The 23,701-nt window shown below is 35.2% G+C and overlaps 1 protein-coding gene and 1 non-coding gene across 2 annotated transcripts; both read right to left on the reverse strand.

The window, feature by feature from the left end:
• Positions 1-6,762: 6,762 nt before the first annotated feature.
• On the reverse strand, positions 6,763-6,869 carry LOC115703463 (small nucleolar RNA R71). Its single transcript, XR_004009225.1, has one exon. It is a non-coding gene; the product is annotated as a small nucleolar RNA R71 (small nucleolar RNA).
• Positions 6,870-18,684: 11,815 nt separating this feature from the next.
• On the reverse strand, positions 18,685-19,476 carry LOC133030596 (uncharacterized). Its single transcript, XM_061103389.1, has one exon. The coding sequence runs from the start codon at positions 19,474-19,476 to the stop codon at positions 18,685-18,687; it is 792 nt and encodes a 263-aa protein (XP_060959372.1).
• Positions 19,477-23,701: the final 4,225 nt, after the last annotated feature.

Here is a 23,701-nt window from a genome sequence, read left to right on the forward strand (position 1 = left end):
CATCAATAATAAAAATACTTACACATACAAACATATAAATATAGTGTGGTAATTGTGTTTAAGATAAAGTAAATGAAGCTCAATCTCATTAATTGCAATTGGTTTGAATTCGAAAATAAAATAAACTTTATTAATAATAAATAAAAAAAATATTGCAACAATATGAGAAAAACAGGGATAAAAATCCCTAACTAAAATTCGAAATCCAAATTATCTTTAAACTAAAACAATTAATTCAAAATAGATAGAAGAGCTTCATCTTCATCTGGACGATTCCACCCTTGGTCCAGCTTTCCGATCCAACTCATCTGAGTTCAAGTAGCTTGGCCTATAAGCAGAAGAAACAAATAAACAAAGTTAGTCCAGAATCATAAATCCAATTGGATAATAATTCACTAAAACTTTTAAAGTTTATAAATAGAAATACCTTGTTTCTTTGCAAGAAGTTTAGGACATTGGGGTTTTCAATGACCTTTCTCATTGCAGTAGAAATACTTTCCTTTGAGTGCAGCATCACCAGAAGCAGCAGCCTTTTTGTTTTTCATGGCTTTTGCACGCTTTTTGGTGTTCTTCCACTTCTTCTTCGTTTTGGGTTTCGAAGCAGATGCAATATTTGCTTCAGGTTTAATCGTCCCATTACCATTCCCAGAATTGTGAGGCTTACTCCCTTTCTTCTTGGGTCCTCCAATCAAATTTTCATAAGTTTGAAGGTCATTGACTAACTCATGAAAGTCTATGTCCTTCTTATTCATGACATAATTTGATGTGTAGGGCAGAAATGCTGGAGTCAGACTATTCAAGATAAGGCTTACTTGAGTAGTGTGATCCATTTCAGCACCATGATCCTGGGCTTCTTGGAAATAACTTGCCATGAGGAGAACATGATCACGCACGTTTTGATGGGGTTCCATCCGTGCATTGATGTACTTCTTAGTCGCGTCAAAGCGAGACTGAAGTGATGCCCTACCGAATAGCTCATTTAACTTCATCATTACTTCAGCAGCCTTTTCGGTTTTAGAAAACCGAGTTTTGAGGGTGTCAACCATGCTGGAAAGCATAAAGTATAGAGCTTTGTCATTTGCTTTCTGCCAACGCTCATACTTTTCTTTCACAGCTTTGGATGCATTATCCCCAGGCACTTCAGGTGACGACTCAGTTAAACAAACAAGGCACTTTCTCCTATGAGAGCGACATTAATGTTTTCATTCCATTTAGGAAAGTTAGATCCATTCAGCTTATTTTCAGTCAACAGTGATAACATGGAATTCATCATGGTTATACAGGATACTACAAAATAATAGAAATCGACAAATAGAAATCAATAATGGTTTAACACAAAATCAATTCAGAAATTATAAGCACATAGCATGTAGGAATGATAAGAGAAATACTAAAAAAAATACAATCCTAAATAATTTCCAAGGTTTTTCAACAAACTGATATCAGTGTCCCATTTAGGCGAGAGTCAAAGCTACCATCCATTGAATAGAGTTGTCAGCTCATCTAAAATGTTAAACATTCTAGCAACCTTTTATTCGATCAAGATTGGAATCCAGCGTTGTCCCGTTTAGGCGAGAGTCAAGGCTATTCTATCTTATGAGCTTCTACCATTGTTTCATAATTTGCAAGTCAAATATGGTCGCCACCATTAGGGTGATCCATACCATATAAAACACTTACAAACTACTTATCTTTCGAGATTAAACGGTGCGAAATTATTAATGAATGTTCCTCCATTAGGGAGGATCACTCACTAAAACAAACGCGATGTAAAACCAACAATGGAGATCGAATATCTTAATAATAATAAAGCTCATTCTTTAAAATGTATTTTCTTTATTATTCTAATAAATATATTCATTAAAATATCGAATGTAGAATTAAAATTCTAAATAAGAATTTAATTTAATATTTATAAAATTATACTTAGATGGTGATTGAAATAAATTGAATTATTTTCATCTTAGTAGTAATTTTAAATATAAATATTAAGAAAAATTAATTTAAGTTGTTTTATTAATTTAAATTAAATAGCAACTTAAAATAAATTTTCATAAGAATATATTTATTGTATTTTGAAAAATAAAGTATAAAACTATACTAAATTTTCGAAAATACAGAAATAATAAATGCTTAGAAAAAAAAATACTTCAAGCAAAAATATCACCTATCTAGATTTTCCTTTAACTAATTAATTCAATTTCTAATAATATATTTTAATTCATTTATTTTAAATTAATCAATAGATGAAAAAATCATTGATTTAAGTTGGTCCAAGAATTAATTAAAATAAATAATTAATTTACAACTTAATCTATTTTTCAAGAAAAATTCAAAATATTGCATAATTAAAATGCAATTTTCGAAATTGAATAATAAAATAAAGAAAAAATATACTTTGAAAATTACTTAAATTTAAGTTGAAAAATTAAATTTCAACCTAAGAATAATTTTCTATTTAATTAAGTGTCATGAAAAATAAATATTTAAGTATCATGATGAAAATCAACTTAGATATTTGAATTTTTCAATTTAATTAAATGTATTAAGTTCAAGAAATAAATAATTAAGTGTAGAGAAAGCTTAATCATTAATTTCTAGTTTAATACTAGGAAAAAATATACTTAAAATAAATTGTACCAAAATTAATTATTTAAATATTTTCCTATTTAAATATTAGAAATAATAAGTAGTCTAGAAATAACTATCTAGAAAATATCTTATTTGACTAAGTATCTTTTCAACAAAAAAATTTAAAAAAGTATCTTATTTAAGTTCTTATAGAAAAAATCTAAAACTTAAATATTTTTAAATTTAAATTTGATTAAATATCAAAAATTAAGTTGTAACCACTTAATTTGAAAAATATTCTATTTTAAGTTTAAAACTAACTTAAAAAATATCTTAAGAATCTTTAATAACTAATGCCTAGGATTCCTCAACTTAATTTTAAATTTAAATAAAATATTCAAATTTAAGTTAGATATGAAAAATCAGTTAATATAACTAATTTATAACTTAAATAGGAATATTTAATTAAATAAGTTCCAGAAAGAATCTAGTTAGTTAAAAGTATTTATTTAATTAAATACAAGAAAAATACAAATAGTTTGTCTAGAAATAATATATAAAACTAAAAGTGTTTTTCTTAAAATTAACTTTAAAATATTAAAATGAAAATAAATTTTCATATATTTTAAAAGTTAATTATGTTGCTAATTCAATTTTATTAGGTCAAACTAATATAATTAACCTAGCACAGTTATTCAAATCAGGCAAATTCGCCTTCACAATTGGGGTAGTTCATGTGAGGGGTTGCTGGGTTCAGTATGTTGTAGCCATTCTATGGCTCTCAACTCTCACACAAGGCCCAAAAGAGAGGAATTTAACCTTAAAATAAATAACTGTTATTAATTGAATAGGTCCAAAAACTAAATGGACCTAAATAAAATCTATCAGGGTGTGACATTTTATTTAGCAAGAACCTATATGCATCTATATAATAAAATAAACATATAGGCTCACACAGGCACACATTTGGATGGATCCTATCATGTTGCTAGGTCATACACAGATGAAAGAAGATTGTAAAATTTACCTGTTACAAATTATTTACTTGACCAAGGGAGCCATGAGTTAAAATCAGATCATTGGATCTGTCAACAAGTTAACCATAGCTATTTACAATCAAGTAATAATAGGTTTTAAAAAACTTACAAACAAGCTAAAACCACATACTCCTGCAACAAGGTTAGCTGGATAGTTCGATGTAGGATTTATTTAATTTTAAATAAATAAATTTCGAAAATAAAATAATTAAATAAATAAATAAAATTAATATTTAATTTTTTTGAAAAATAAAAAAAATATTTATTTATTTTCGAAGATAATAATAAAATAATATTTAAAATTAAACCTACAATTTTAAAAAATTAGGTTTTAACTAACCTAAATATCATTTCAAAATTTGCTAATTACTTTTAAAAAATTAAATGTTATTTTATAAATAAAAATTAAATAAAAAATTAAAAAAGATAAATAAATATCTTTTTCAGATTTTAGATTTAATTTAAATAAATAAAATAACAAAATTTAAAAGTTAGCAAAATATCTTACAACTATTTAAAATATCATGATTATAGTTATCTTATTTTAAATTTAAATAAGGTCAAATTATTTAAAAAAAATATTTAATTTAAAAAATTAATATCTGACCTTAAATTTAAAAAATAAGATAAGATATAATCAAATTTAAAAATAAGATAGATAATTAAGCAAAAAAGATAGATTTTTACTATTTTCAAATTCAAATTACACTAATATAATGAATTAAATTTAAAAAATATTAATTAAATTAATTATGATAATTAGAATTGAATTAGGAATAGTAAATGTATAAATACATAACTACACAAAAAATCAGAGCTTAAATCCATGAAATAGCATGAAAAAACGAAGAAAAACGAAAAAAAATGCGAGCTGTACGGACGGTATGAGGGATGCTTGGGTGAGGGGACACGGCGCAGGGAGGAGATTGCATGATTTCCGCGCGCGTGTCCCTGTTGCTCAATCCTGAAATTTTTCCGAAACTTTAAAAAATCATAACTAATTCAAATTAAATCGAAATTGAGTTCTGTAAAAAAGTAACTTGCTTAATTTTTTCCATACTATCCAATAAAAATAATTCAAGAAACAAAATTTCAATTATTTTTCACGAAAATTCACAAACATCAATCAATCATCATATAACACTCAATACAACATGATACCATCCAAAACATCAAACAATCGTTTTAAAGTCCAAATTTGTTGCAAGCAAATTAATTACTGTTAGGTTATAATTAGCCTATGTCTCGGGTCTTTAAAGTTAGCATGATCTCGTCTATTGGTGTCTTTTAGAGCAGTTTTACGCTTGATTTTCATTATTTCAGGTTCCCGGAGTGTTAAAGTTCAAATTCAGTCAAATGGCAAAAAACTGGGATAAACTGGAAAAAATTGGAAAAATTCGTCTCCAGAAGCTACAGTAGTCGCGACTTCAATTGAGCCAGGTCGCGACCCTTTTTCACAGTCGCGACCCTGGTCGCGACTTCGAGGTTTGGCAGAACCTTCGATTTTTTAGGTTTGCCTGTAGTCGCGACCAGCTTAAGGGCTAGTCGCGACTTGGTACGGACGTCGTGGTTTTGACCTAATTTTGATTTTTCTCTCAATTGGAGGCACACCACTCATCCATATATAAGCTGAAGGTCAGAATCAAGCAAAAACAGACCTAATAGTGGAGGCAAGTGGAGAGGAAGCTATCTTGAAGACCCGGAGCGATACCACCTTCTAGTTTCTTTCTTTTACCCTTTTAATTCTTCTTTATGTTTGTTTTTATTTCTGAATTAATCATGGATGTTTTTAGAGTTATTATGAACTAAATTTCCCAATAAGGGAGGATGATGATTGTTGTTTAAGTTTATGCCTAGTTAATAAATAATTGCCATTCCTGCATCTTATGTGTGAATACTATCTTTATTTGTGTTTAATTCCATGTGCAAGCTTGATCACCTTTTACATGTTTAATGATCTCAATTCGAAATCTGAAAAGTGAGAATTGAGAATGCTAAAATTTGGATAGTCTAGGTTCTGATGTAAAACGAAAGTATTTACATAGCCTCAGTGACTAATAGATTATTGCTTAATGCTGATTTTGTGTTGATTTAATTAAGAAGTTAATTAGAGAACATATTATTTAGAACCTAAAAGATCTGAAAAGAGTTAGGTTAATTTATAATCTGTCATTCACATTGAGATAAGGATAGCAATTAGGTATTAACATTGGTAGCTTATCAACAGGATTCACCTCCCTAATCTCTCATCTTGATTAATCTTCGTTTATTTTCTCTTTAATTTTTGAGTTATTTACTTTCAAATTGCAAACTTATTATTTTACCGAATAGAATCATAAGTATAGTTCAGTAGTACTTAATCCAATTCCCCGTGGTTTGACCTCACTTGCGTGAGATACTACTTGATTGCGTACACTTGCGTAATAAACATAAAATTCGTAACAAGTTTTTGGCGCCGTTGCCGGGGAATTGTTTAAAGATTAATATTACACAAATTATACTAACTTCTACTTTGGTATAGGTCTCTTGCTGATTTTTCTAACCTTTTTCTTGCAATATTTTCGTGATCCATTTCAGGAATCATAAGTGTATGCGACGTCAAGGACAAGCTGTCATATTACCAGTTGATCCTGAAATCGAAAAAACTTGTAGGAGAAACTGAAAGAACAAGAGGCAAGAAGGAGTTTCAGCAACTGCTGAAACTTCAGAAATCATGGCTGCTAATGCTACAAACAATGGAGGTAATAACGGTAATAATGGTGGCGCCGTAGAAGATCAAGCTAATGGCCGCAGCTTGAGAGATTACATTCTCCCTACTCTGACGGGAGTGCAGTCATGTATCAGGCCACCGGCAGTGGATCCAAATAACTTTGAGATCAAACCTGCCATACTTCAAATGGTGCAGTCTTCAGTTCAGTTTGGTGGCCTCCCTTCTGAAGATCCTAACCTGCATCTCTCTAACTTCATGGAACTTTGTGAAACTTTTAAAGTTAATGGAGTTAGTGATGATGCCATTCGATTGAGACTGTTCCCATTCTCTCTCAGAGAACGAGCCAAGAGTTGGCTAAACTCCTTGCCACCAAACTCTATTGCCACCTGGAATGATCTGGCAACGAAATTCTTGTCAAAGTTCTTTCCTCCAGCCAAGTCTGCAAAGCTGAGAGGAGAAATCAATAACTTTTGCCAACAAGACAATGAATCTCTCCATGAGGCTTGGGAGAGGTTTAAAGATCTAATCAGAAAGTGCCCTCATCATGGTATAGAGAAGTGGATGCTGGTCCACAATTTCTACAATGGGTTGGTAGGAAACACTAGAACTCTAATAGAAGCAGCAGCTGGTGGAGCCTTTATGAGAAAAAGTGCTAATGAGGCGTATGATCTATTGGAGGAGATGGCTCTAAATAATCAGCAGTGGCCAACTGAAAGAAGCTAATCAAAGAGGGTAGCTGGTGTGTTAGAGGTGGATGCCATCACAAAGTTGACAGCTCAGGTTGAGGCATTGACAAAGATAATTGCAGGGCAAGCTAAACAAGCCCAAGTTGTGTGTGAGTTATGTGGAGGAAGACATCACTTTTCAGAGTGTCAAGCAGATGTGGATGATTTGCCAATGGATGAAGCTAAAGCCATTGGAAACTATTCACAGAACAACAACAATTATGGGTTCAACCAGGGTAATAACCGAAGAAACAGTGGGTTCTATCAGCAACGAAATCAGAACCAGAATCAGAATCAACAGTTTAATCAGCAACAAACCTCTGGTGGAAATTTTAGTTTGCAAACAGATTTATTGCTTCAATTCATGACTGAAACTAGATCTTCAATCAAAGACCTACAGCCACAGATGGGCCAACTAGAAACTCAAGTAGCAACTCGTCCTCAAGGGAATTTGCCTAGCACAACTGAAGTAAACCCCAAAGAAAACTGCAAAGCAATTACCCTTAGAAGCGGTAAAAATTATGATGGTCCTGAAATGCCACAACTAGTGAATGGAGAAAAGGAGAATGAAGCTCAACCAATGTCAACCCCAACACCCACTTCAACGAAGGCTACTGATAGTCCAACACAACCACAGCAGTCTCCACCAATTAATAGTGATCACCATGTGAAAATACCTTACCCTCAAAGGCTTAGAAAGTCAAGCTTAGACAAGCAGTTCACCAAATTCCTAGAAGTTTTCAAAAGACTTCACATTAACATTCCCTTTGCTGAAGCTTTAGAGCAGATGCCAAGTTATGTGAAGTTTATGAAGGAAATCCTGTCAAAGAAGAGAAAGATGGAGGATTATGAGACAGTGGCTCTAACTGAAGAGTGCATCGCCATCCTACAGAAGAAACTCCCTCCTAAACTCAGAGATCCAGGGAGTTTCACTATTCCTTGTACTATTGGGAGAATTGAGGGAATAAATGCACTTTGTGACTTGGGAGCCAGCATTAACTTGATGCCTCTATCGGTGTTTAAAAGATTGCAGCTGGGTGAAGCAAAGCCAACAACAGTAACTCTCCAATTGGCGGACCGATCACTAGCCCATCCTAGAGGAGTCATTGAGGATGTGTTAGTTAAGGTTGACAAGTTCATCTTTCCAGCTGACTTCATCGTTTTGGATATGGAAGAAGATAGCAATATCCCAATCATTCTTGGGAGACCATTCTTGGCAACTGGCCAAGCCTTGATCGATGTTCAGAAGGGTGTATTAAAGCTGAGAGTCCAAGGAGAAGAAGTGGTCTTTAATGTGCTAAAGGCTATGACGTACCCAAAGGCAAGTGATAACTGTTTCTTCATTGACTTGATTGATGAAATGGTGGGTGAGAAAAAGCTGCTAGATGATCCTCTTGAACTAAGTCTAACTGAAGATGAATTGACGGAGCAAGAGGGACAAGAGGTCATGGGTTATGTGAAGTGGCTTGATTCCTATGGGCCCTTGAACATAAGATATTTTGAGGAATTGGGAGCAGTTCCAAAAGAGCTAAAGCCATCTACTGAAAAGCCTCAAGAACTTGAATTGAAGGTGCTTCCTAGTCACTTGAGGTATGAATTTTTGGGTCAAGATAAAAAGCTGCCAGTTATTGTTTCAGCTTCTCTCTCTGATGTGGAAACTGATAGACTTCTGAGGGTACTCCGAGCTCATAATAAGGCCATCGCTTGGACACTAGGTGATGTCAAAGGAATCAGTCCTTCAACAGTGATGCATCGAATTCTCATGGAAGACAATGCCAAACCGACAATTGACGCTCAACGAAGACTCAATCCACCCATGAAAGAAGTTGTCAGAAAAGAAGTAGTTAAGTGGTTGGATGCTGGAGTTTCTTATCCTATTTCAGATAGTAAGTGGGTTAGCCCGGTGCAAGTGGTCCCAAAGAAAGGTGGAATGACGGTGATCAAGAATGAAAAGAATGAGTTGATTCCTACAAGAACAGTCACTGGTTGGAGGATCTGCATCGATTATAGGAAACTCAACAAAGCAACACGAAAAGATCACTTCCCTTTGCCCTTCATTGATCAAATGCTAGACAGATTGGCGGGGCAAGAATATTACTGTTTTCTTGATGGATATTCTGGATACCACCAGATAGCTATAGCACCTGAAGATCAGGAGAAGACTACTTTCACATGTCCCTACGGTACCTTTGCTTTCAGAAGAATGCCCTTCGGCTTGTGCAACGCCCCTGCTACTTTTCAAAGGTGTATGATGGCTATCTTTTCAGATTTGATTGAATCTTGTATTGAAATCTTTATGGATGATTTCTCAGTTTTTGGTTCTTCCTTCGATCATTGTTTGGAAAATTTGGAAAAAGTGCTAACAAGGTGCGAGAAGTCTAACTTGGTGTTAAACTGGGAGAAGTGCCACTTTATGGTAACAGAAGGAATTGTTCTTGGGCACAAAATTTCAAAGGCAGGAATTGAGGTGGATAAGGCTGAAGTTTCAACAATAGAAAATTTGCCACCTCTAGTTTCTGTAAAAGGAGTGAGGAGTTTCCTAGGACATGCTGGCTTCTACCGCAGATTTATCAAGGACTTCTCCAAAATCTCAAAACCTTTATCTAGCTTACTTGTCAATGGTGTTCCATTTGAGTTTGGAGAAGATTGTTTAAAAGCTTTCAAGATTTTAAAGGAGAGATTGATTACAGCACCGATAGTAACTTCACCAAATTGGGAATTGCCGTTTGAGTTGATGTGCGACGCAAGTGACTATGCCATTGGAGCGGTCTTGGGTCAAAGAGTTGACAGAGTATTCCACACAATCTACTATGCTAGTAGAACTCTGAATGATGCTCAATTAAATTACGCCACTACAGAGAAAGAAATGCTGGCAATAGTGTTTGCTTGTGACAAATTTCGACCCTACCTGATTGGAAATAAGGTAATTGTCTACACAGATCATTCAGCAATTAAATACCTTATGACCAAGAAGGATGCAAAACCAAGACTGATTCGGTGGGTACTTCTACTTCAAGAGTTTGACTTAGAGATAAAAGATAAAAAGGGCACCGAAAACCTGGTAGCAGACCACTTGTCAAGATTAGAGCTGGAAGAGAGTCAGAATACAAAGGAGGTACAGATAAATGAGCAATTTCCTGATGAACAACTCTTTAGTGTGAGGAAAAACCTGATGGTACCGTGGTACGCTGACTATGTTAATTTCTTGGCTGCAAAAATAACTCCTCCCGAGCTTTCGCGTCAACAATTGAAGAAATTCTTTTCTGAGGTGAAACATTACTATTGGGAAGAGCCAATCCTCTACAAGCACTGCGCTGATCAGATAATTAGGAGATGTGTGCCTGAAGAGGAGATGTATTCTATCCTAAATCATTGTCATGCTTTACCATGTGGAGGACATTTTAGTGGAAATAGAACAGCTGCAAAGGTGTTGCAAAGTGGATTCTTTTGGCCAACGCTATTCAAGGATGCTACTACCTTTGTAAAGGCATGTGATCATTGTCAACGAACAGGTAATATCTCAAGAAGCAACGAGATGCCTTTAACAGGAATTTTAGAAGTTGAATTGTTTGATGTGTGGGGAATAGACTTCATGGGTCCTTTTCCTTCATCCTTTAGCAATCAGTACATTCTTTTGGCTGTCGATTATGTGTCTAAATGGGTCGAAGCTGCAGCTACACCTCAGAATGATGGTAAGACAGTTCTCCGCTTCCTACAAAAGAACATCTTTGCTCGGTTTGGTACTCCTCGAGCAATAGTAAGCGATGAAGGGAGTCACTTCTGTAACAAGCAGTTTGAAGCACTTCTTTCAAGATATGGTGTCCGACATCGAACTGCTTTACCATACAATCCCCAAAGTAATGGCCAAGCTAAAATTTCTAATCGGGAGATTAAGATGATTCTAGAGAAAACAGTGCAAAGATCAAGGAAAGATTGGTCAAGAAAATTAGATGATGCATTGTGGGCATACAGAACTGCTTTCAAAACACCGATTGGCATGTCCCCATATCAGTTGGTGTTTGGAAAGGCTTGTCATCTACCGGTGGAGTTAGAGCGTAAAGCTTTTTGGGCCATGAAGACTCTTAACATGGAACTAAAAGCTGCAGGGGAGAAAAGACTGTTACAGCTGAATGAGCTAGAGGAGTTTCGAAACGAAGCCTATGAAAACGCAAAAATATACAAGGAGAGAACTAAGAAGTGGCACGATCAAGGTCTAGTACGGAAGGAGTTTCAACCAGGGCAGCAAGTGTTACTCTTTAATTCAAGGCTGAAACTGTTTCCTGGAAAGTTGAAGTCAAGGTGGTCAGGACCATTCACGGTGGTCAAGGTGTTTCCTTATGGAGCGGTGGAGTTAAAAGGTGAAAGTCCAGTAACTTTCAAAGTTAATGGACAGCGTTTAAAGCTCTACTTGGGAGGTCAATTTGACCAAGCCAAGTCCGCCATGATCCTGGCGCCACTTTGAAGTACAAGGCTCAGCGTCCAGCTGTATGACGATAAAGACAGCGCTCTTGGGAGGCAACCCAAGTGTTTTTCTTTAATTTTTTTCAGACTTTTGATTATGTTTTAGTATGCTTTAGTATTGTTAGTATTTTCAATTTTTAGATTAGTACCAGACATTATTTTTTTAATTGAATCATGAAAAGCGTGAAAAAAAAAATTCGACCTGGAGCCCAATGGTCGCGACTAGCCTTTGGCCAAGTCGCGACCTATTTTCCAAGTCGCGACCCCAGTCGCGACTTCCTGATTTTCCAGAGAGGCATAAAAATCAATCGTAAGCTAGTCGCGACTTGCCCTAGGCCAGGTTGCGACTTGCTTACGAATTTTCTATAAATTCAAATTTTTCCCCCTCATTTAACCCTACACCAAAAATTTCAAAATTTAAATCCTCTCAGCCGAACCCTACCCCTTTTCATCTCAAAATTTCAAATTTTTCATCTCCAATCTTCAATCTTTTCATCTTTTCTTAAATTTCTTAAACCCAATCCATTCAAAAACCCAATTTCACCCAACAATCTACACATATCATCAAAACCCATACCAAAAATAACCCATAATAGCCCAAATCCAAAAATCACCATTGTCTTCAACTTCAACCTCAAGCTTTCAAGAACATTCAACAATGGAGGTGGAGTAAAGCTTTTTCGGGTTTGTAAGTATCACTTTTTTCAATCTTTAAAGAATTTGATTAACTTTTTCTAGATTTTGAGTGATATAAATGTGTGTTGTGCAAAAATATTGTTGATATTGGGTTTGTCATTATTGTATTGTGGTATTGAGTGTTTGAGAATATTGTTTGAGTGAATTTTTTATTTTTGGGATAGAGAAAAATTAAGGGGAAGTGCTGCCCAATTTTTAGAAAAAAAAAGTTTCAGAAAATATAAAAAAATATATATATATATATATTCGAAAAAAAAGGGGCAAAGAAAAAAAATGGCACCCAAGAGGACTAGGAATGTAGAGGAGGGTTCGTCTTCAAACCCACCACCAACGGGTTTTGATAGGACCCGCTTTGGAAACATTGAGGCCCAAAATCGCTTCGTGAGGCTAAAGAATAGGGCTTATATTGAAGATCGGGGTATTGAATTCCCAGAAAATCCCTTGAGGCGCCAACCTCGATTTGAAACAATCAGAGCTCAAATAGAAAGAATGAAGTGGGGGAGCTTTGTAGATGCTCGGGGTTGGGCTAATGTTACTATGGCTTGTGAATTCCTTGCGAATTGGCCCGACCGCCGGAATGGGGAAGTGAAGGTGTGTGGAAAGAAAGTTCTCGCTACTGCTGATGCATTTAATGTGATGTTCTATGTCCAAGATTACACTAGGGAAGAACAACGCCTCCGAATTTTTGAGGAGGAAGAGCAGTTTGATATGGTGGATGTGGCGGAGACAGTGGGATTTCTTGGGTTGAGGTTCCATGACAATGATGGCACTGAGGGGTCGCCAAATATTCTATACCGGTGTGAGCTGAACCCGGTGGCAAAAACATGGCTGTACTTTGTGAGTGCTCGGTTAGTGCCCAACAAGCATTTTTCCGATGTCCAAATGGATCGCCTGAAATATGTGTACGCCATAATGAAGGGGTACAACATTAACATTGGACAAGTCATAAGGCAAAGCATTGAGCAAATCGTGCAAGGAGCCACGGGAGGTGGTTTTGGTTTGGCAGGAGTTATCACAGAACTCTGCGGGGCATATGAAGTTCCCCAGTTAGAGTATGACAACACGGTGTTGCCACTTCGCAAGATGGACATCGCCTTAGTCAACAGGCTGAAAGAGCCACATCCCTATGGCCAGCCACCACCTGATGCACCGCAAGGGCGTAGGCGGCAACGCGAGCCTAGTGTTGAAGAAGAAGAGGAGCAACCCCTACAATTGCCTGGGCCCATCGATCCTACAACACAATACACTCATGCACAGCTGAGTTATATAATTCAGCAGAACAACCACATGCAACAATACATGGTGCAAAGGAGTATCTATGATGAGGGACAAGTTCAGCAACTCAACTCTCTTATCAACAGAATGAATATTGGGATTGATGACGCGAACTATTTAGCACAACCTCCTCGGTTCTATCCCTATGACCAGCCGCCACCACCCAACCCTTTCTGAAAGGGTCTCAGGTAAGTTTCTTCTCTCTGCATATTACTGTATACACTGGGGACAATGTAATATTTAGTTTGGGGGGAGAGACTTAAAAATTTTAAATTCTGCACTTTAATTTCTGCATTTTAGTTTTCTGTTTTAGTTTTTTGTTTTAGTTAAGGAATGGCAATAAGCTTGATGATAGTTGTATACTGCTGATTAGTGCGATGTGTTCTGAAATTGTAAAATAACTGTGTGCTTGATTCTGTTAACTCTTTGGATTAGTTTGGATGCTTAGAAACCTGTGTTTAATTGTAATTACTCAATCTGTGAAAATTATTATAACTGTTTTACTATGGTTTGTGGTAAGATTAACATGATAGCTTAGAACTTGCATGTTTATTCTTTTGAGGCGAAATCCTTGATAGTGTTCAATTGGAACATGACTTAGGCATTTGTTGGATAGTTTGAGCCTTTCAAGCCTACCATAATAATGTGTATCCCTAGTGAACCTTTTGAGCCTAAACCTGTTTTGTTTTTCACCCGTTGAATTGAAAAATTTTGCAACCACACTATTAATTTTTTCTTCACCATGTTATCCATGATATCATAAGCTACATAATTAGTTTGGGGGAGAGGAAACACTTAGTGAGAGGGAGAAAAACTTGTAAGATTGAGAAGAGGAAAAATTGTACTTCAATGTCACTGATAAAAAAAAAAAAAAAGAGAACAATAAAAAGTGAAAAAAAAAATGTGTTTGAAAAAAGAGACTCAGTGATGTTGGGAAAATAATAGAGATATCTTCTATCAATCTTGGTAAATGTGGGGAACATTATGGGATTTCTAAAGAAAAAAAACAACAAAGTGAAAAGCTTGTGGGTTCTATTTGTGTGCTTATGATATGTTGAGCCAAAAAGATTGTCTTTTACCTATCTCTGAATATCTGAGCCATTATACTTAAGCCTTTAAAAGACCTAATGATTCCGAAGAACACTGTCAACATTAGTGGAGAAAGGTAAGCATGCAAGCTTATGAGTTATCGGATTGTGGAATTAATGGAAAGAGTAAAACTTTTATATCAATGTTTCACATTTGAGTAAATTGTTGCAGTTGTACATAGTGTTATTAATGGAGCATCCGAGTTAATTGTTAGAGTTAGTAGGATCAAAATTCTAGTTTATGCAAGTAGAAAACAGAGCATGAGTCAGCAGCATAGTAATTATCTGATAGCGTAGTTAGTTTTTTTTATCTTACTCGGGGGCGAGTAAGAATCTAGTTTGGGAGATTTTGTTAGGTTATAATTAGCCTATGTCTCGGGTCTTTAAAGTTAGCATGATCTCGTCTATTGGTGTCTTTTGGAGCAGTTTTACGCTTGATTTTTATTATTTCAGGTTCCCGGAGTGTTAAAGTTCAAATTCAGTCAAATGGCGAAAAACTGGGATAAATTGGAAAAAATTGGAAAAATTCGTCTCCAGAAGCTACAGTAGTCGCGACTTCAATTGAGCCAGGTCGCGACCCTTTTTCCTGGTCGCGACCCTAGTCGCGACTTCGAGGTTTGGCAGAACCTTCGATTTTTGAGGTTTGCCTGTAGTCGCGACCAGCTTAAGGGCTAGTCGCGACTTGGTACGGACGTCGTGGTTTTGACCTAATTTTAATTTTTCTCTCAATTGGAGGCACACCACTCATCCCTATATAAGGAATACGACACTGAAGGTCAGAATCAAGCAAAAACAGACCTAATAGTGGAGGCAAGTGGAGAGGAAGCTATCTTGAAGACCCGCGATACCACCTTTTAGTTTCTTTCTTTTACCCTTTTAATTCTTCTTTATGTTTGTTTTTATTTCTGAATTAATCATGGATGTTCTTAGAGTTATTATGAACTAAATTTCCCAATAAGGGAGGATGATGATTGTTGTTTAAGTTTATGCCTAGTTAATAAATAATTGCCATTCCTTCATCTTATGTGTGAATACTATCTTTATTTGTGTTTAATTCCATGTGCAAGCTTGATCACCTTTTACATGTTTAATGATCTCAATTCGAAATTTGAAAAGTGAGAATTGAGAATGCTAAAATTTGGATAGTCTAGGTTCTGATGTAAAACGAAAGTATTTACATAGCCTCAGTGACTAATAGATTATTGCTTAATGCTGATTTTGTGTTGATTTAATTAAGAAGTTAATTAGAGAACATATTATTTAGAACCTAAAAGATCTGAAAAGAGTTAGGTTAATTTATAATCTGTCATTCACATTGAGATAAGGATAGCAATTAGGTATTAACATTGGTAGCTTATCAACAGGATTCACCTCCCTAATCTCTCATCTTGATTAATCTTCGTTTATTTTCTCTTTAATTTCTGAGTTATTTACTTTCAAATTGCAAACTTATTATTTTACCGAATAGAATCATAAGTATAGTTCAGTAGTACTTAATCCAATTCCCTGTGGTTCGACCTCACTTGCGTGAGATACTACTTGATTGCGTACACTTGCGTAATAAACATAAAATTCGTAACAATTACCATGGCTCTGAGGCCAGTTGTTGGAAATTATTTTACCAGGATCTTAGATTTACTCACAAGTATGTTGTTTAACACCCTAAATATGAACTTTCTAAAACGATAAAATAAACACATATAAAGTTAAGAAAACCTTACATTGATGCAGCGGAATTAATGTCTTCTTCCACTCAGATCTCTAACCCTTGTATCCTTTCTGTCGCAGAGTATTATCAAGATCTGAGCCCGAATGTCCTTCTCTTTGTGTTTGATCCTTCACAGTCTTCCAATCTATGATTGAGTTACCACTTGCTGTGTGTGGGCACTTACTCTATCACTAAGGTTCGAAATATAGAAGAAGAGAAGAGAGAGAGAGAGGTTCGGCCAAGGTATAGAAAAGGGAAGGCTCAGTTTTTCTGAAGAGAGAATTTTCTGTCAGAAGAATAAATGAAAACTTGTTATTTTGACTGAGCCATCACTTTCTATTTATAGGCAACTACTAGGTTTAGGTTAGGAATTATTTGGCATTAAAATAATGATAATATCAATTTGAAATTCTACATAAAGTGGCCGGCCAAGGTGTAAGTAATGGGCCTCACTTAGTTTTGCAGATTTATTAAATTTTATTTCTATTTTCTCAAAAACGCCTATTTTCCAATTCTAACATTTTAAATGCCAAAACTAACTATTTAATAACTAAAATACATTATTAAATAATATTGTCATTTAATTTAATTATTAATTAGACATATAATGTCCATTAATAAATAAATAAACCTAAAATCTCTTTTCTTTACAATTTCGCCCCTGTTTAGTGAAAATTCACAAATTAGACATAGTCTAACTTTAGAATTATAATTGACTAATCACGAATCAATTATTGAGTCTTACAAGCAGTATGTTCTCAACTAGAATGGGGACCATGGATCTATATGCTGAGCTTCCAATAAGTGAACCGAATTTACTAAGTAAATTCCTACTTATTAATTCTTCGTTGAATCCACTCTCAGACTTAGAGCATATTATATGTTCCACGATATAGATATGCTATCTCATTTAACCATTGTTATAATCTTATTGTGATCAAAGATCCTCTATATAGATGATTTACATCGAGATGGGATAATTTTACCGTTCTCACCCCTCAATGTATTTTGCCCCTTAAAACACTTAGCTACCTGTAAATGGTGTTTAGTGATCTAAGAATTAGTCACTTAAACAAGAGCTCATCCATTTACTTCTATTTGCTAAGCTCGAAGGGAATCATCACTTGACTTCTATACACCAGTAGAAGCTATAGATTCTATATTTATGTTCAGTACTCCCACTCAATCATACTATCATGTTCCCAAAATATACGTATCACCCTGACCCAAAAGTAGGCTTAACTAATAAATCAAAGAACATGAATAGTACTCCTGAGTTGAGCCTAAGCATATCTGGATTTAGATTCTTTTAATCTTAAGATCAACTACTGATATTGACTTGGAAAGATATATATAACGGTAAGTTTGTAATATCTTAACTTAGTTGCAATATCGGTCCAGTCCAATGTATACTCCATACATTCGAAACTAGTATACTTTACTAATGTCCTGGAAAGAACATAACACTTACTCCAAGTGTAAGTACACATCATCGCTGATTATTACATTAGTGTAAATCCAAAACACTGATAAAATAGGGACTTAGTCTTTTGATTCATATCATCATAATCACATTCTACTGTGTTGACAATACTGTAATTGTGAATAAACATATGATCTGGATTTAACTGATTCTGTGTGTAAATGTAATAAACATATTAAACCATTAGCATGTAAAATTCATGCAAACATTAATCACTTCAAATTTCTTATATTGATTACTAATCAGATTGTATAGAGTTTTATTTAGGGCATAAAACCCAACAATAAGCGCCATAAGTCCTTCAGCACACATGATGAACAAATAAGTGGAAAGGGGGTCACCTTGCCGAATACCATGGGATGGAATGATAGGGCCAACAACATGACCTCCATGGATGACATTATAACTGACCGAAGTAATGCAAGACATAACAAGATCAATCCACTTTGAATGAAACCCCATATGAGACATAACAGCATGGAGATAGTCCCACTCAACATGGTCATATGCTTTACTCATATCAAGTTTAAGCGCCATAAATCCCTTCTTACCTTTTGTCTTCCGCTTTAAATAGTGCATCACCTCAAAAGCAATCATCACATTATCAGAAATAAGTCTACCAGGGATAAAAGCACTCTGATTCACAAAGATAACCTGATCAATGATACCCCTCATTCGGTTGGCAATGACTTTAGAGAGCACTTTGTATAGCACATTGCAAAGGGCAATCGGTCTCAAGTCACTCATGGAGACAAAGTTTTTCTTCTTAGGAACCAAAACAAGGTTTGTGATATTCAGATCAATAGGAATGACACCAGAAGCAAAGAAATCAGTGACCATGTTTACTATGTCCGGCCCAACAATATCCCAGTGTTTTTGGAAGAAACCTGGCCCCATACCATCAGGCCCCGAAGCCTTATCAGGATGCATTTAAAAAAGGGCATGTCTAACTTCATCAGATGAAATAGGCTGTAGTAAGATGTTATTTTGATCTTCATCAATACTACACCTAATATCATTAGCAACAGTATTTTGAAAGGTGCCATTTGCTGTAAACAGATCAACAAAATAATCAGAAATCACCTCATTTAGACCGGTATCCCAACCTAAACAATCCCCATTCGACTTTTGCAACTGGTAAATTTGATTGTTTCGTTTACGAGAGCTGGCAGTGGCGTGAAAATATTTGCTGTTCTTGTCTCCTGCATTTAACCAAAACTGCTTGGATCTCTGCTTCCAATAGATTTCCTGCTGAGCAAGAATCTCAAAATAATTATTTTTCTCAGTTACATAATCCTGATAGTAGTTGTCAAAGCCAGAATGTTTCATAGCAGTCATCTTTTTCTTACTTTTAGCAATCCGATTCTTAAAGTTACCAGTAAGATTTTTCCCCCGACTATCCAATTGAGAACTACACACTTTTATCTTATCAAGCAGAGAAAGGTGACTATTATTTTCCCAACAAGCTTTCACAATCTGAGCACACATAGGTTCACGACACCAGGAGTTTTCAAACCGAAAATGATAATTATCTCTATGGGGGCTGTCATGAAATTCCAACAATATAGGAGTGTGATCCGAAGAGGAGATAGGGAGGTTAGACAGAGTTACCTGATGAAATTGATCAAGCCATCGTTGAGAAACTAAGGCTTTGTCAATCTCAACCAAGTTTCCAGACGCACGACCTCGTTCCCAGGTGTAGGGATATCCACGGAGCTCCATGTCGTGTAAAGAACAGTCGCTCAAAACGGATTGGCATCCAGCAATAAGAGCAGTGGGATAAGCACGTCCTCCTCATTTTTCAGCTTGATTACCAATGTTGTTAAAGTCACCAATGACACACCATGGGAGGTGCGATTCGGAGAAAAGAGTGCGCAGGAGAGTCCAAGTCCGATGTCGCAAGGAACGGTTGGGTTCGCCATAGAATCCGGTGAAGCGCCAAGAAGTCGTACAAGTAACCGTGATTTCAAAATCAAGGTGATTCTGAGAGTATCCAAGAAGACGGGCTTCCTCAGCAATTTTCCAAAAAAATGCCAGCCCACCAGACCTTCCAATTGCTTCAACAGAAAAACAAGATTCAAAGCCCAATTTAGTTTTCATTCGGTCCACCACTTCCTTAGAGCAAAGAGTTTCACACAAAAATACAAATTTGGGTTTCTTTTGACAACAAATGTCTACTAGGAATTGTTGGGCCCGTGGGTTCCCAAGCCCACGGCAATTCCAACTTAGTGTATTCATGATGATTGGTGGGCCTGGACACCAGCACCCACCTTTTGAACGTTTTTTGAGTTGCCCTCAACATTTGGGGTATTTATCAAAGTGACAAAACCACTTGTATCAACCGGCCCACTAGAATTAGCACCAGGCCCAATGGATAAAGAATCCATTCTCTTTCTCTTACCTTCTGATATTTCAAATTCCAAGTCAGAAGCAAATTTAATACCATTTTCCTTCAAGATAACAACTGTCCCTTCATTCACGGTGGGATTAGAAGCCGAATCCATTTGGTGAGTTGTCTTCTTTGATTCAGGTAGAAATTGGGAGGGAGAATTAATGTTGAATGCTTCATCTTCGGGCACCCCATTATCAGTCTGAGACGCCATCTTCCCCGATCGCAGCCACGGTGAGGTGGTAAGGAAATTCTGCCTTCGATTAGGAGCCTTCATCCACATTCCATAGGGCTTCACAATCTTATCTGCTGGTGTATCGTAGAGTTTAGGACAAAAATTCTCTGAGTGTCCGAGCAATCCACAAATAAAGCAAAATGTGGGGACTTTCTCATATTTGAAATTTGCATAAAAATAGGAATCGTTCCCTCTGCGTCGAAATTTCATTCTCCGTTTCAGTGGGTGAGTAATATTGATCCGCACCCACACTCTGAAATACTCCCTCCAAACGCCCGTGAAGTTGTTCGGGTCAGACTCCAAATACTCGCCAATGTATCGCCCTGCCTCAAGAACAGCTTTCTCTGTTCGAAATCCAGTTTGGAGGTCATATATTTGCAACCACATATCAAGTGTATTCAGCATAACATTCTTAGGATTATTCTCCGGTTTCAAGCGTTCAATTATTAGTTGTTTCCTGTCATAAGTCCATGGACTACCGTTGATAACTCTCTGTATGTCGATTTCGTGGTAAAATTGAAAGAGAATTCGGTTCTGCTCTAAAATCTTCACATACATGCCTTTTCCGGGCTTCCAAAAGATCTGCCATTATGTTTTGGAAGATAAGGAAATCCGAAACTTTCCCTGTCAATAGTCTTCCTATCAAACACCAACGATCATCTAAATCGGGTTCCCTTTCATCATCATCGTCGTCTTCAAAAATAACCTTTGTTTCTTCTTCGTCCTCCAGGCACATATCAGCCCATTTCATTTGTAGATCACCATCATTTTTACTGCTAGACGCCATGAAGTAGCAATGAAACAGTACCAAAAAAGCAATACCAAAAAACAACAAAAGGACAATCTTACACACTCAAAAGAGAGCGACACACACAAATTGAGTTAATTTAGTTTTTATTTAGCTTTTAATTACAAGTATTTTATTAGTAATATCCGTTATTAAAACAAATTCTGACCTTTCTCATTCTCTTTTATTTTTTGTGTCTCTCCCACCCATAACGACATGGCAAAACAAGCTATATATTGGCCGATGAAGTAATCACTAACTGCAGACCACTCAACCCATCATAACCAGCCTTCGCATCTGTACATTGTCCAGCGAAGCCCGACGAAGTTCTGGCGTAGGCAAAAGTTCTGATAACAATCACCCTTCACACTTGTTCCTTTTTCTTAACATATCTCTCTTTTTATCTATTCTTATTTAGGGTTTTCTCTTTCTTTCGATTATGCTAGATTGTGTCTCAATCTTTAAATCTCCACATGTCGTATGATCTTTATTGTAATTTTGTAGTTGATAAACTCTGCTTGTAATTAGTTATTGTTTTTTCTTATTTATGTGATGGTCAATCTCAAATTTATTAGTTTTATTTTTCTTTTTTCATGTGATTTTTTTTCTCTTATTGTCTTACTTTATGTTGTGAGATTTTATTGAAACGAAATGTTTGTCTCTATATTATCATGTATATATATACATATATATTATTGATAGATGAAGAAATCAAGCTTTGTAGTTTCTGCAACCGATTATGCTATAGACTTTGGATGCTCAGATTATTACATCTAAGTTTGTTTTTCATTGAAGTTGGAAGATGAAAATTCTACAGAGCTGAGGAGTTTGTTATAGGCAAGCCCATGTTTCAACAGACTAATTCTCTATGTTTCACATAAAGGTAGACTTTGTTTAAACTCTATAATGATACTTTCAAGTTACTTTTAGATTGTATTTAACTGATACTATTAGGAAGCTTTTGCTCAATATAGAGATAGTCTATATCAATAAAATCCGTAGTATAATGGCTCTTCATAAAAGTATCTATGCATGTGATAAATTTTTTAGTATATATATATATATATATATAATCATAAAGTCCTTGAATTAAAACATCAATTTAATAGAATGCTTTTAATTAAATTTTTATTATTTATTCTTTCAAAAAAAAATCAAGAGTTTTATATATTAATTTTGAAATAGTAAGAAAAGAATTATTATAATTCATTCATTCTATTTATTCAATTTATTTAATTTTTTTATGTCTATAAATACTTTCAGTAGGTTTCGGCGGTGTAATTCGTAACAGTGAAAGTGGAGTTGTTGCAGCAATTGCTTTCCCATATAAAGGAGGAGGAGAAGCTGCAACTCTCGAAGCAAAATCCATCCTCAAAGTGCTCCCCTCGTGCATTGAAGAATCTTCTCCTATTCATCAAATAGAAACGGACTGCAAAAGGATCACAAACACGTTATCTGCCAGTAAAGAAGATATCTCCCTCTTTGGAGACCTTATCAAGCAAATTCAGACGGTTTTGTCTCACCTCCCCAATGCCACAATCCATTATGTTAATCGTTCAACAAATACATTTGCTCACAATCTGGCACAGTTATTTCTGGAGCTAGATGAAACTGCTATTTGGATTGGTGATGACCCTTGTAATCTTGAGGCTCTCCTTTTCGCTTAAGGACATCCCTTCCCTAAAAAAAATAAATAAAAGTGAAAACGCCAAAAGTTTTGTAAGCTCTTCAGAGAAAGAAGACGGGGTTTTCGTATATCTGAGTGTACATTTATCTCAATTAAAGAAATTAATTAATTAATCAATTAAACTTTGTGTTTACATATTATAATATAATAATAATAATAATATAGAAAGCTAAAAAGTTGGAAAGTGGGTTGGTGAAGAAAGGGGCAATTGTGTTATCAAAAAAAAAAAACAGAAGAAAGGGGCAATTGGCCATTGCAAAGCCATGAGCTGGCTCAATTACCAAAAAGACAAAATTAATTAAAAGTCATATAGATAAATAGCACAATTATTTCAAAATTAGTAATTTAGCATTTACTAAAACGCCAAAGCAAATTTAAATCTTAGTGGCCGCCGCATAACAATGAGCGAAAATTATGGCCTTAGGTTTGCGTAAGGATCTTTTGAATATCGGTTTATAATTTTTATGTTGTACTTACATTCTAGTCATTTACAACTAAGTTTTGTCAAAAACATTTATTTAAAAATTTTAAGTTTTGATACTTTGCTCACGCTCACGGATCATGTTAATATGAATTGTTTTTTCTCCAAAATTGTATTACGTGTTACCTTTATCCTTTCATTGTCCCTACTTTTAACTTGCTCTATTTTATTAAAATCATACACTTCCCCATATCATTTTAAGATTCACACCATTTTAAAATCAATAAATGTATTTCTTAAACAAAAATTATTATGAGTTAGTCTTACATTGCTAATTTGTAAAAATAAATTGTGACATATAAGATGAATGAGTTACTCCTCCCATTGCCAATTAATTTTAAAATAGAACCCCATTCACCTCATTCTAA

The sequence above is a fragment of the Cannabis sativa genome, chromosome 8, assembly GCF_029168945.1.
Source record: "Cannabis sativa cultivar Pink pepper isolate KNU-18-1 chromosome 8, ASM2916894v1, whole genome shotgun sequence".
In the NCBI taxonomy this organism is placed as follows: Eukaryota; Viridiplantae; Streptophyta; class Magnoliopsida; order Rosales; family Cannabaceae; genus Cannabis; species Cannabis sativa.

Bases quoted from the DNA above. Each gene is read 5' to 3' on its own strand.
- LOC133030596 (XM_061103389.1), bottom strand. From the start codon at position 19,476: ATGGAGCTCCGTGGATATCCCTACACCTGGGAACGAGGTCGTGCGTCT.